The sequence below is a fragment of the Arachis ipaensis genome, chromosome B10, assembly GCF_059453495.1.
Source record: "Arachis ipaensis isolate K30076 ecotype BB chromosome B10, ASM5945349v1, whole genome shotgun sequence".
Taxonomy (NCBI): domain Eukaryota; kingdom Viridiplantae; phylum Streptophyta; class Magnoliopsida; order Fabales; family Fabaceae; genus Arachis; species Arachis ipaensis.
The window spans coordinates 4544444-4557373 of NC_142435.1; the positions used below are offsets into that span (position 1 = coordinate 4544444).

The 12930-nt window shown below is 34.6% G+C and overlaps 2 protein-coding genes across 2 annotated transcripts; both read right to left on the minus strand.

Annotated features, from left to right (window-relative positions):
- Positions 1 to 684: 684 nt before the first annotated feature.
- LOC107623505 (serine/threonine/tyrosine-protein kinase HT1) lies at positions 685 to 4127 on the minus strand. Its single transcript, XM_016325810.3, has 4 exons — positions 3739 to 4127; positions 2532 to 3575; positions 1698 to 2153; positions 685 to 1244 (listed from the first exon to the last, which is right to left on the minus strand). The coding sequence occupies exons 2-4, from the start codon at positions 3195 to 3197 to the stop codon at positions 975 to 977; spliced, it is 1392 nt and encodes a 463-aa protein (XP_016181296.1). The 5' UTR covers positions 3198 to 3575; positions 3739 to 4127; the 3' UTR covers positions 685 to 974.
- Positions 4128 to 8166: 4039 nt separating this feature from the next.
- LOC107624081 (uncharacterized) lies at positions 8167 to 11025 on the minus strand. The gene is made up of 3 exons (XM_016326528.3): positions 10669 to 11025; positions 10273 to 10504; positions 8167 to 8826 (listed from the first exon to the last, which is right to left on the minus strand). The coding sequence occupies exons 1-3, from the start codon at positions 10963 to 10965 to the stop codon at positions 8366 to 8368; spliced, it is 990 nt and encodes a 329-aa protein (XP_016182014.1). The 5' UTR covers positions 10966 to 11025; the 3' UTR covers positions 8167 to 8365.
- Positions 11026 to 12930: the final 1905 nt, after the last annotated feature.

Genomic DNA, 12930 nt, shown 5'->3' on the forward strand with positions numbered 1-12930 from the left:
AGTTTAGACCATAGTGACTACAATAGTGGGTGGTGGCTTATTTTGTTGTTAAATTCAGCGATTAATATCTTAAGTTTCAAATTTTACAAGTCAAACAAAACTCAACAGTTAGGTTGTTGTCTCAACATAAATGAGACCATGTACTTTCGTGTCTATGTTTTAATAGACATGTATACCAAAAACAAACTATGTTTTAATAGACATGTATACCAAAAACAAACGCTGCCTTATTGATCAATCAAACTTAAAATTGACTATTACGTGACACCTCCCAGTTTACAAAATTGTTTTGATTAAAACAAAGTTGGCAGTCTTCAATTCACTCATCCAGTTACAAGGCTTCCTAATTTGGCAACTTGGGTTAAAACAATGTGGTTTAGGTCCACCGTCACTAGAGGCAAGGGTAGCACCAAAGGAGGGACCAACTAGCAAGGTTAAGATGGTGAAGATGGTGAAGCTGGCAAAAGCGTGGTGGCCGGAGGTGGGGAGTCGTAATGGGTGGGGATGGGAGGAAAGGGGGTCTGCTAGTAAACAAAGTGTAACCTTGAAATTGATACATAGATATTATATGCCTTATGCCTGTGTCATATTGACCAAGTCCATCACAATCTTCTCGAGATTGTAATGCATCATGCAAAGGGACCAAAAGACACATAGTTTTCCAGAAATCTGCTTAAGAACTAATAAATCAAATCCATTTACCCTCATATTATTTATATTTATACGAATTATAAGTGCATATGCAGCTGACACAAGTTGATAAAAAATTTGTGTGGATGCAATGCACGGCACACACACACACAACCAAAAGAAGAAGAAGAAGAAGAAGCTTTCAACTATGTGCTTGGCCTAAAAATCAATTCCCTGTCACATGAATGTCACAACTAAAACCAGAGAACGTCAAAAACAAACCTTCCAGTTTTTAATACAATGGACCTGGTGGAGTACTACCAAATCCAGGACACTGCAATGATTCATGTGAATTTGGGTTTAGGCACATGGCCATTTGGATACGCAGGACTAAGCTTTTGAATCCAATGCCGAAGACCTTTCTTATGATCATGGGAAAGAGGGTTTTGTACCAGAGTCAGGGTCCCGTCTTGGGCAAGCGAGGATTCGAATTGCTCTAATACCTTAACAATCTGCCAGAAATCCGGCCTCTTATCGGGTTGCGAGGACCAACATTGCTCAATTAAAGCTCGCATAGCAGGTTGGCAGTCAGAAGGAATAACTGGCCTTGAGTTCTGAAAAGATAAATAAATAATAACACGTCACAGAATTACTAGAGACAAGAACTAATAAGCTGCCAAAAAGAAACAAAACTGTTTACCAGAAAACCACAATTACCCCCACATTGGTTGATCCTATGAATTAAATATGCTCCATTTGACTAACCTATCATCTTAAATGGGATATCATTCAAGAAGACATCAGAACTTGTAACCATTTAAGATATGTATATCAATGTTTTAGCTTTATAAATCAACCTGCATAAATTCAATTTAATTTTCTCTTGTGACTGTTCGCCACACATGCCAAGATACATTAATGGTAGCTGCTTTTAGATTTTTCTAAAAATTTGAAAACTAATGTATCTGAACACAGTATTAAAGAACACGATATCACATCATGAAAACCTTGCCCACATGATATTCTTATGAATCAAAGCCTGTACAATTTAATTACAGAGGACATACCTTATTTACTACAGCAAAAGCAGCCTGGATTGGAGTCATTTCCTCATATGGTATTGTTCCAGTCAACATTTCCCATAACATAAGCCCAAAACTGTAGACATCAACCTTTCTCCCATAGGATTTACGTTTGATCATCTCAGGCGCCATCCATCGGTAGGTGCCCGGGTCATCAGCCAATAAATCACAGACTACCTCCTCACAAGCAATTCCAAAATCCGCAATTTTGAGGTGGGAGTCTTCGTCAATGAGAACATTCTCTGGTTTAAGGTCTCGATGAATGACACCTTGAGAGTGTATATATTCCATCCCGCGAGCAATATCTAGAGCAAAAGTTATTAGCTTTTGTAGAGACATAGGTTTGTGCTGCAACTTATGCAAGTATGCCCTCAAAGAACCTTCTGATAGATACTCTGTGATGATACAGTAAACCGGTGGCTTTCTGCATGCTGCTACTAACTGGAATCAGATTAAAATATTTGAGAAAACATATATAAATATTAACAGCATCATTATTACACTACATTATGTCAAATCCATGAGAAGACCATCCATGAGGTGGTCAAACGAGATCTACATGTAAACGGTCTCTCTGTAGACATGATACATGACAGAGTTCAATGGCGTCGTTTGATTCATGTAGCCGACCCCACCTAGTGGGACAAGGCTTCGTTGTTGTTTGTATGTCAACATGATATTAACTTGCAAATCAGACCAAAAAATTAGCTATACCAATCTTATTCAACTAAGGCATGAGAGACAGTGTTTGTAATAGGCATATACTCTTCACAACAGCATACATAGCCATATACCAAAAAAGGGAAAATATCATTTTACCTTTATAACATTCGGATGGTGAAGATGAGATAAAAGGGTGGCTTCTCTAGCGAACTGATTCTCTAACCGAGAAGCCAAGGTTCCATTTTCATCATCATCAGGTACTCTAATAATTTTAACTGCAACAGACTCTTCCTTATATACACCATGATAAAGCCGACTATGAGCGCCATGAGCAAACTTAAGGCCAAGAAACAACTTAGAGAGGTCAACATTCCATCGTTCATCTGTTTCGGTAACCTTTCCTCCTCCACTGTTGTCTAAACACTTGGTCCAGGCTAAATCCTTTTGGTGGTTTGAGTTATTATCTGGTTTCACTAGCCCATTTGGACTATTGGAACGCGATTTCAACCTCAAAACCTTACTTTCCCCAAGCTCCTTGCTCCGCAACTTATCCATGTTTCCCTCATTGCTGGGCTTCCCCCTAGGACCTGGTGTTGAGAACCTCTTTTGATCATGCCGTGCTTCCCTAAAGGTATCAGAAAGCGAAGTTTCGGGCAAGGGTGAAGAAGATCTCTGCGGGTAAGAAGGTCTTGATTTCAGACCTGAATTGTGCTCTGTCTCAATGCTGAGAGGAATAGAAGCAAGTGTCGAAGGATTCAAGCGGTGGCACACAGTATGAGAGAATTTTGTCCTCCTTAACCAAGAATTGTGATCTTCACCCATTTTATTCCCAAGTTTCCCCCCTTCAAAACCTAATTAAAGGTCTCGTAACAAAATTTCAAACTTCTCTAGGCCGCAGCTTGAAAATTGCATTAAAAAACTAGCTCAAAAACCTATATTTCTTTCTTCAGATCCTTCAACAACAACTAGTGCAAAAATCTAAGCAAAAACATCTGATTCTTATCTAGAAAATGACCAACTGATTCAAAACCCCGAAAAAAAAAAACGGAAGGATTGGTTCAAATTAAGAGCTGCAGAGTTACAAAGGTAATTAAGAGGAACACTAATGAGCAATGAATCAAACAGTTGGTGACCTTACAGAAACTCTACAGCCAAACACCCCTTATAGGATCAAAGTCAGATCCCACCTTCCGTAAAAGCCTGGCATAAAGAAGAAAGAAACAAAACAAAACAAAACAAAACAAAACAAAACAAGTATATTATCTAACAGAAAAGGAAAAGAAGAAACAATGCATAATAAACAAAGTGAAGAGAAAAAAGAAAATGACTTTATTCATGAGGAAGAGGTGCATTAAGGTGTTACCTCAAAGGGGATTATAAGGCTTTTAGGAAGATGGAAAGATCAAATCGCCATGGAAGAAAGGGTGTTCCTGGGTGGCTTAATACACATGACGAGGAAGTAGTAATTATAATGCGATGTTGTTGTTGGGAATGAGAATAAGGGTGCAGCAGCGAATCCCATGTTTTGGTGAACGAAAGAGAATCCTTGTTTTGCTCCTCCTCTTCCTTCTATCAGACCGTAGATTACGATTGAAATTGAATTGAATTGAATTGAATGAGATGAGAGATGGCAATGCATGATGCATGATGATGATGTGTCAGTGTGTGGAATAACACTCATCATGGACGTGCTGGTGGAATGTGGGGTCCACCCTTGTGGAACCCACGTGTCAATATCACAGAGAATGTAGTACGGTTGGACTTTCTCATAGTGCGATATATATATGCTTTTTTAGGTGAACACGCATTATTGATGGAATATAATAATCACGAGACCCGAATCTATATTCTAGGGTTTACGCCTCTTGATGGATCTAATAAATTAATCCAGTCCAATACCAAAACAAACTTTACCACTCTGTACGGTTTGCACGGATTCAACTCTATTCTCGTTAATTTTGTTTTCCTTGTTCCGCGAACTAGTAAGTAGTAATCGGCAATTGTGATTAGTTTACTAGTCTAGGTTTTTTAATTCTAATTCCTTAATTGGATCTGGGATTAATCAAATTTGCAATATTTGGGCCTCAATATTTGGACTGGTTATTTGGGCCGTTCATTTGAAATTGGAGTTTAAAATAGTTATGGGTATTATTCAACTATGGACTGAAATAGAAAGGCCGAGAGATCAATCATCAAAGATGGTCCTTAAATGAAACTAGAATCTAATTTAGGTGGCTGCTTATTCGGTGATATATCATATATGGCAAGCAACGTATCTCAAATACGGGTGGCAATAGGTAGAGTAGGGTAGGGTTTGGATCCAACTCTAATTCTACTCGCGGGTTGAGAATATCCCAATTCTAATCCTATCCGTTCTTAACCTGCAGGTACCCGACCCTACCCGCGGGTTACAAAAAATATATAATATTATTATATAACTTAATGATAATTTAAAATAGAACTGATTTTTATGTAAAAAAAAATATTAAATTATCAATTAATATTTTCCTATAATGCATGGACACTGACACGGACACGGGACACGACACGACACGGGACACGTCGACACGCGAATTTTAAAATCTTACATGACACGGGGACACGCATACATATAAAATATAAAGTATTTTTTAGATAAACTGTAATGATATTTTAATATTTTATTGATATTAAAATATAAATTAATTTTTTAAATTATTTTTAATGTCTTATTTTAAGTATATCAAATATTTAAAATATTTTTTGTTTTAATAAATAATAATATATACTATATCTAAATTTATTTTAAGAATATATATTAAGAATAAGACCGGAGACGCTGACACGTGATGGTATTTAGGTGTGTCCAAGTGTGTCCGGAGAAGAATTTTTTATTTTTTATTGAGACACAGTTTGGACACAGCAGACACGCGTGTCGGACAAGTGTCGGTGAGTGTCGTGTCCGACACACAGACACGGCAACTCAGCAAAGTGTCCGTGCTTCATAGATATTTTCCTTTTAATAGTTAAGGATCTTTTATATTTAGTGAGAGGTCTTTGGTTCAACATCCACTTAAAATATATTTTTATATAAATATATAACATAAATATATATAGAGTGCGGGTTAGTCGGATAGGGTTGAGGCTCAACCCGCACCCTACCCGACCCGCACGAGAATCCTACCCGTACCCTATCCTACCCGCTGTGGATCGAATTGGCAACCCTACCCGATCAGATGGGTCGGATTGGATAGCCGCAGATTAGGGGTGCACAGACCCGGCCCGGCCCGAAGGCCCGGCCCGGTCCCGAATACTTTAGGGACTAATTTGGTGTGATTTCATCGGGTCTAGGGTCGGGTACGGGTCTCAAAAATAGACCCGGTCATTGTTTCGGGTCGGGTCCGGGCCATAGCTCGGGTCACCCGAAGTCGGCCCGGTGGCCCGGTCATCATACACAATTAATATTTTGTGTTATTAGTGATAGATCATGACTATTCTTATGTGGAATTTAAGTATTGTAAACCTTAATATTTTGTGTTATTAGTCATTATAAGACTATAAATTAATGTTTTATGTTTAGAATGCATAAGACTTTAGACTAATACATAAGATTGTGTTATTTGTATTGATTTAAATATTAGTATTGATTGTGGTTATGCTTTAGTATTGATTGTGGTTATGCTTTAATTTTGAAGAAGGGTTGGTTCTTGTTATATTTTTCTAAGTGAATTTTACCATGTTAACTAATAGTTGGAGTCTTGGAAATTTAAATTTTTTTACATGCTAGCTTACAAGAAGGTATCAACGTAATGTAATGTTAACGGCCCGGTTTTTACCCGGTTTTCACCCGGTATAATTGTGGCCCGAAAGTGTATTGGTTTCATCGGGTCTAGGGTCGGGTTTGGGTCTAATAAATAGACCCGGTGTATATTTCGGGCCGGGTCTGAGTCACATCAAACCCGGCTTCATCCGGCCCATGTGCACCCCTACCGCAGATAAATACATATTGCCACCCCTAATCTCAAAGCGACTTTCCATTTTAATATAGTCATATAGGGTCAAGGGAAGAAGAACCTAAAGAGAGATTCTTCCTTGGGTCTAGCCGTCTAGGTACAATAGTTTGTTAAGTATAAGGTGGTATTAAACCTACTAATCCAAAGATGACTACTTCTGCCATATTACTTTCATTGTTGGTAACAAAACTTTTAAGAACGATCCTTGGCAATACAAAATAATGTTCGTGATGAAATAAATACAAATTAATAACATTTTCGTTGAGAGAAAGTATAAAAAACCAACTTTACTGTAAGTTCATTTGAATAACTTTTTAAAAATTAGGATTTTAAAGATCAAACCATTGACATCGTGCTCCGATTGCCGCGAGTCTGGTTTATCGGAGTCCAATGAAATCCGCACGTCGCAGTAAAGAGAATTGAAAGCGGGAAGAATGGCAACGCCGTCTAAAAAATTTTTTTTATTTAACTTGGGATGTTTTTTTCAGAAAAAATTATTATAAAAATTTGTTAGAAAGATTTAATTATTAAAAAGAATCTTTAACATTAAAATTATTTAAAAAGACTAATTTTATATTATTTAAAAAAGGACTAAATTTTTTTGTGAAGAAATAAATATATCTTTAGATTATTTTTTATTTATTTCTTTTTTTGTAAACATATTTTTTTTAATTATCTATTATATTCAAATTTTTATTCTTCGTCTATAATTTATAGAGACATTTGTTACTGCCAATCACAAAACATAACATTTGGGAGTATACTAATATCTTACTATTATCATATATAGAGTAGTCAATAATGAATATCAAATAAATTATTCAAAACTTGTGGAATTTGTCTCGAGAGATCTCTTTCTTCAATTATTCAAAGCTTAACCCTTGAATCAAATGCAATAATCGGTGTTGATCTAATACCTTTGTGATAGACACCCGACTCAAAGGTAAGTTGATTTTTCAATGCTGCATTTGGTATACCCTTGCACAAACATTACTATTGAGTAATATGTTTCTTTCAAATTTGTTTTTAGATTTTAATGTTTTTTAGATTCCTCGAAAGCAAGGATATACCAAATACAGCATTAGAAAATCAACTTACTTGCCAGGAGTTGTCTATCACAAAGGTATACAAATATTTCACGCCAGAGACCAATTAGATCAACACCGATTATTGTATTTGATTCAAGGGCTAAGCCTTGAATAATTGAAGAAAGAGATCTCTCGAGACGAATTCCACAAGTTTTGAATAATTTATTTGATATTCATTGTTGACTACTCTATATATGATAATAATAATAAGACATTAGTATACTCCCTACTACTTCCAGGTCTTACGTTTTGTGATTGACAGTAACAAATGTCTCTATGAATTATAGATGAAGAATAAGGATTTGAGTATGATAGATAATTAGAAAAAAAAATAAAAAAAATAAATAAAAAAATAATCTAAGAATATATTTGTCTCTTCACAAAAAAGGTTTGGTCTTTTTTTTTAAATATTATAAAATTAGTCCTTTTAAGTAATTTTAATATTAAAGGTCCTTTTTAATAATTAAATCTTCTTAACCGTCCTTTATTTTAATTTGGTCTAGTCACCAAAAAAAAAATTTGGTCTTCACGTTGATAAAGCCGTTACAAGTTTAAAATTTTATTTTTAACAATTAAATTTTTTTTTAAAAAATGATTACAAATTTAAAATTCTATTTTTAAAAATTAAAAATTTTATTTTTTAATAATTTAAAAAATTTGTTCAAATTGGCTTATACCTAATTGGTTTGGTTAACTAAGGGGATTGGTTAGTTAATTAAGTGACAATAACATTTCAGCGCAACCGTAATTAGAACTGGGCATATATATTATTTTCTACATAAAACATGCATGTGCATGGGACATTTCACATTTGTGAAGCACTCGGAAAGGGTTAACGAATAAGAAAAAGAAAAAAAGGGGGGTAAAAATGCAAACTCTTCATTCTCCCTCTTAATAATAAGATACAATGTTACAAAACCTCAACCGCTGTACAATGCATAGTGGATAGCTTGTCCAACAAATCAACCGTTAACATGGAAGCTCTTGGCTTTGGCTTTGGAATAATCCTGTGAGATTGTTGAGAATATCCCATTGATGATGATGATGATAATAAAGGGGTTGTTGAAGTGTTCCTTTCACATGGACCTAACCACTTAGCTTGCATGTACCTATGCTTTCTCCATGGCCCCATGTGCATTTTCTTTTCTTTCATGCACCTTTTTGCAGCCATGCATAAGATCTTGATCAAGTTCGTTAGTCTCTCCACCTTCCCCACAAACACTTCCGGGAGCCGCCGCACCAGCCGGTTATAGTCCTCGCTTCCCCTCGCCATCTCGAACTCCGCCCGGAAGTTTAGTTCTATCATCACTCTTATTACCTCCCCTTTCTTTGAGCTTGTAGTGTCTATCACATCCAAAAACTTGTGTTCACCTGCACACAGTTATTTTAATATTAAGATTTAGATAAATAATTTAAAAGTGTAGTGTATTTTTATTTAATTAGTGATTATTCATATTGTTTAAAGAGACTTGCTACACATATAAGTCTTTTTGGCATACAAGTTTATATAAGTTAATTCTAACTTAATAAAATTCACTTTTATAATGTAAGAAATAAGAAGAAAAATTTTAAATTATACAAAATTTATCAATACACATACATAAAAAATTTTTAAACAATATAATATAAATGACTTGTATAAACTTGTATGTGTAAATAACTTGTATGTGAAGAATAATTCTTGTTTAAAATGATCATTGTTTACCTAGCACTTCCCATAATTTAATTAAAAGTGATAAATATTTTTTATGAAGGGGTTAGTGACAATAACCAATATCTAATTCAAATGACAAGACGTTCTTATCCATATCAATTTTCTAAGTAACTTTTTTATCCCTAACTCACTTTTGAATTGTGCACCTACCATTCAATATTCTTATGATTTACACTTTAATACTCCCACTAGCTAGGTGTAATCTTATAAAAATAACCCTACAGATAAAGTGTAGAGTTAATTAATAATCTAGTGAGGATTTTGAAAAGGGTAATTAATTTAACACTTTTTCAGGTGAAAACAAAATAAATGGAATAAAATAATTTAATATATGGTGAATATTCATCAATATTTTTATCTAAATATAATAATTAAAAGTAACTAAATAATTTAACATAATACTTATCAATATTTTAATTAGTATTTTCATATCAGTTCCTTAATATATAATTTCTCGGTTTCTCTTTAATAATATCCGTCTTAGATAAAAATAAAAATATTAAAAAAAAAAACTGATTTATATATTTGTGTTGTCGCTGTATTTTTAGTTTTAAAATACTTGGCAAAGAAACAAAGTAATATCAATTATCTGTATTTGTGACTGTAATGTTTGCATATGTCTTTGTATCAATGATGTATTTGATGCATTATTCTTGAAATTAATCTATTCAACTAGTTAGTACATGCATCACAAAACGAAAATAATCAAAGGAAAAAAACAAGACAAAAGGAAGAATATTTGCCTATTTGGTTTCAATCTAATCTTAGACCCACCTTAAAGATTTTTTTTATTAAGAGAGGCGAACAAGTCAAAGAAAATATAATAAGAAAACAACTCCACTAAAAAACTAATTAGAGGTTTAATCAACTAAAACCAACTAGTAATTAAATTAATTTATTAAAAAAATATAAAAAAATTAAAAATTAAAAAAATATCTAATCCTAATTCCTAATAATAACAAACACCCAAATTTATTGTTTAGATTATTTTAGAAATTAAATTAAAAGGAAGTTAACTTATCTTGACTTATGACCTACTTGGTTTCCATAGTTTTCCATAAGGAAAAAAGAATGAGCAAGTTGGAAGACAAAATTGTACAAACCTGAAGGAATGTCTGGTGAGCTTCTCCATTTGGTTTTACAGATGGCACTATCAAAACCTGCTTTCTGAAGCCGCCTTGAAACTTCCCTCATCAAGCAGCTCCGGCACGAGGTGGCCGCCGCCATCTCTCTCCCGCAGCCGCAGACGCTCTCTTCGCTTTGTATTTCTTGAAGCGCTTCTTTGGTTGCATGCCTAATCCTTGACTCCAAAGAACTTGTTCTGCATACATTTGCCTACAACAAAAAATTTTACCTCGTTTACTAGCTGTTGTAAATCGCGAATTTCCAAAAACGTAAACTGATAGAAAGAAACAACATGAATAATTATATCTCTAACCACCACGATAGATAATGAGAACACCACTTTTTCAGATAGAGTAATTTAATTGGTTAATTACCTGCAAAATCTGGTGTTGGTTGTCCCAAAAAGTTCTATTATCCTCAAGGTTACAAGTATCATCATCGTTATCTTGATCATCATCATGATGTTGATCCAACTCGATTTCATTAGAGTCATCACTACTGCAAGCACTATAGATGTTTGCATCATCAAGAAACTCGAATTCAACGTCACCAACAACACAACTTGTCTCATGTTGAGGTTGTTCAACCACGTAGCTGAACTCGAGGGTTTTTACCCTGCGGCGACTCGACAGGAACCTCGTTACTCTACCACCCATGGTTGTTCCACCCATGTTGACTCACTTCCTCACTCACTCTCTCTTTCTTCTCTCTTTAAGCTTGGTTTGGATGATGTTGTAATTTCCAAATGCATTTTATACCGAAATTGTGGCTTAATTGGGCCCACCACAGGCCCAACTATTGGGCACTAATCGCCGCGCACATGTGGGTAAATTCTGGATGCCTACGTGGCGTTATGTAAGTGGTTGGTTCAGATCTGACCAGTCGTGTGACTCGAGTGGAAGTTGGGCCAGACAGCGAGGATCCACGTAGGTGAGGTCCAATAATTTCTCTTCAACCCAACCAGATGGATATACTCGAATATTCATCATCATTTTTTTTCGGGTATTTTATAGGATAACAATTATAATTAGGGTTGGGAATGGGGATGATAGGGTAAGGTTTGGACCATATCCTAACTTTATTCGCGGATTGAAAATTTTATTAAAACTCTATCCTATCTTACTTGCGGTTGAGAATCTCTTAATCCTAACTCTACCCGCACCCTAAAATTTTAAATCATACCCTATTCTATCCTACCCGCAGAAATATCAAATTTTTTCAAAGTAAATATAAAATTCAATCATTTCAAATTTTATACATATTAATAACATAAAAAATAAAAAACTAATGCTCTAAATTACTAAATTAACTAATTAGTTTTAGTGGTTGTTCACGTATTGTAAGTCATTACATAAGGGAGGTTGTAGGTTTAATTCTCACTTCCTTCATTATATATCTAATTTTTATAAAATATGTGTTATATATGAGGTGCGTGTAGGATAGAATATGGTACACCCTAAATCCGTACCCTACCCTACCCGTAACGGGTCAGATAGCCTACCCTACTCGAATGAATTGGACCGAATTAGATACCCGCGGACAGAATATCAATTGCCAGCCCTAATTATAATCGTATTATATAGTACCTAGTAACCAAAAAATAAAAAACGAAATAATTATCAAGCGAGATTTGAAGAAAAATATCTACTATATATATTCGTATAATCAATGTCAAGTATTAGATTCTGTATTCGTATAAGCATGATTCTAATACTCGAATAAATTTTTTTAATAAACACATCTGAATTTAGGGCATTAAAATTATGTATTCTACCATCAAACCCCAACCATCCGAATATGCTCGAATATCTTAATTTCTTAACAAATTAAAGTTAATGATCAAACAATATATACAGAAATAATGTTAAGAAATGTTGATGTCCTGAAAAGCAAATACATAATAACCCGGGGTGAGAAATTTAAATAATAATTATATGAACTTTTGTTGATTGGAAATTAGAATGAGTGAGTCGAAGCAATGATGAGATGCAACGTTGCAAGATCAAGGGCGTTGAGTAATGAAGCTTATCCGATTAGGGAGGTAGGTGGGGCCAGTGTGTCCCCTACCAAAATTGGATTTTGGAAGAAAGTGAATTGAAGTGAATTACGCGGCTTATTGTGGGTGGTTTTGTTTCCATAGAATCCCCCACCCATTGGAATTCATCTTCATCATTGTGAACTTCAGGGCCCAAATTTAGGGGCTTCTTTGTAATTTACACCCTTTCAATAATTTTGGTGTCCCCGGCCGCGTCATAAAAGAGCATAATTGGATGAATATGCCTTCTCAAGAATAAGCATTTTAAATTTATTTTTTTAATTCTAAGCTCATGTTGTTGGCTGATGTTTTTACGTGACAGGTAAAAATATTTACAATTCTATTAACCAATGTGATAAAATTGTGAGGGAGAATATTAGCTAATGAGTAATAGTTCACATACTTAATTAAGAGGTTGCGGGTTCGAGTCTCTTATTTTTAATAAAAAAAAAAAAAAAAAGAAAGGAGGTGGCAACTGGCAAGGTCCCACTATCTCCCATCACCAACAAATTAAATAATTAACGAATGTCTATAACTACAAACTGAATATGAATAGAAACAATGAGAAAATATGTGCATTCATTAGCACATGTTCATGCAG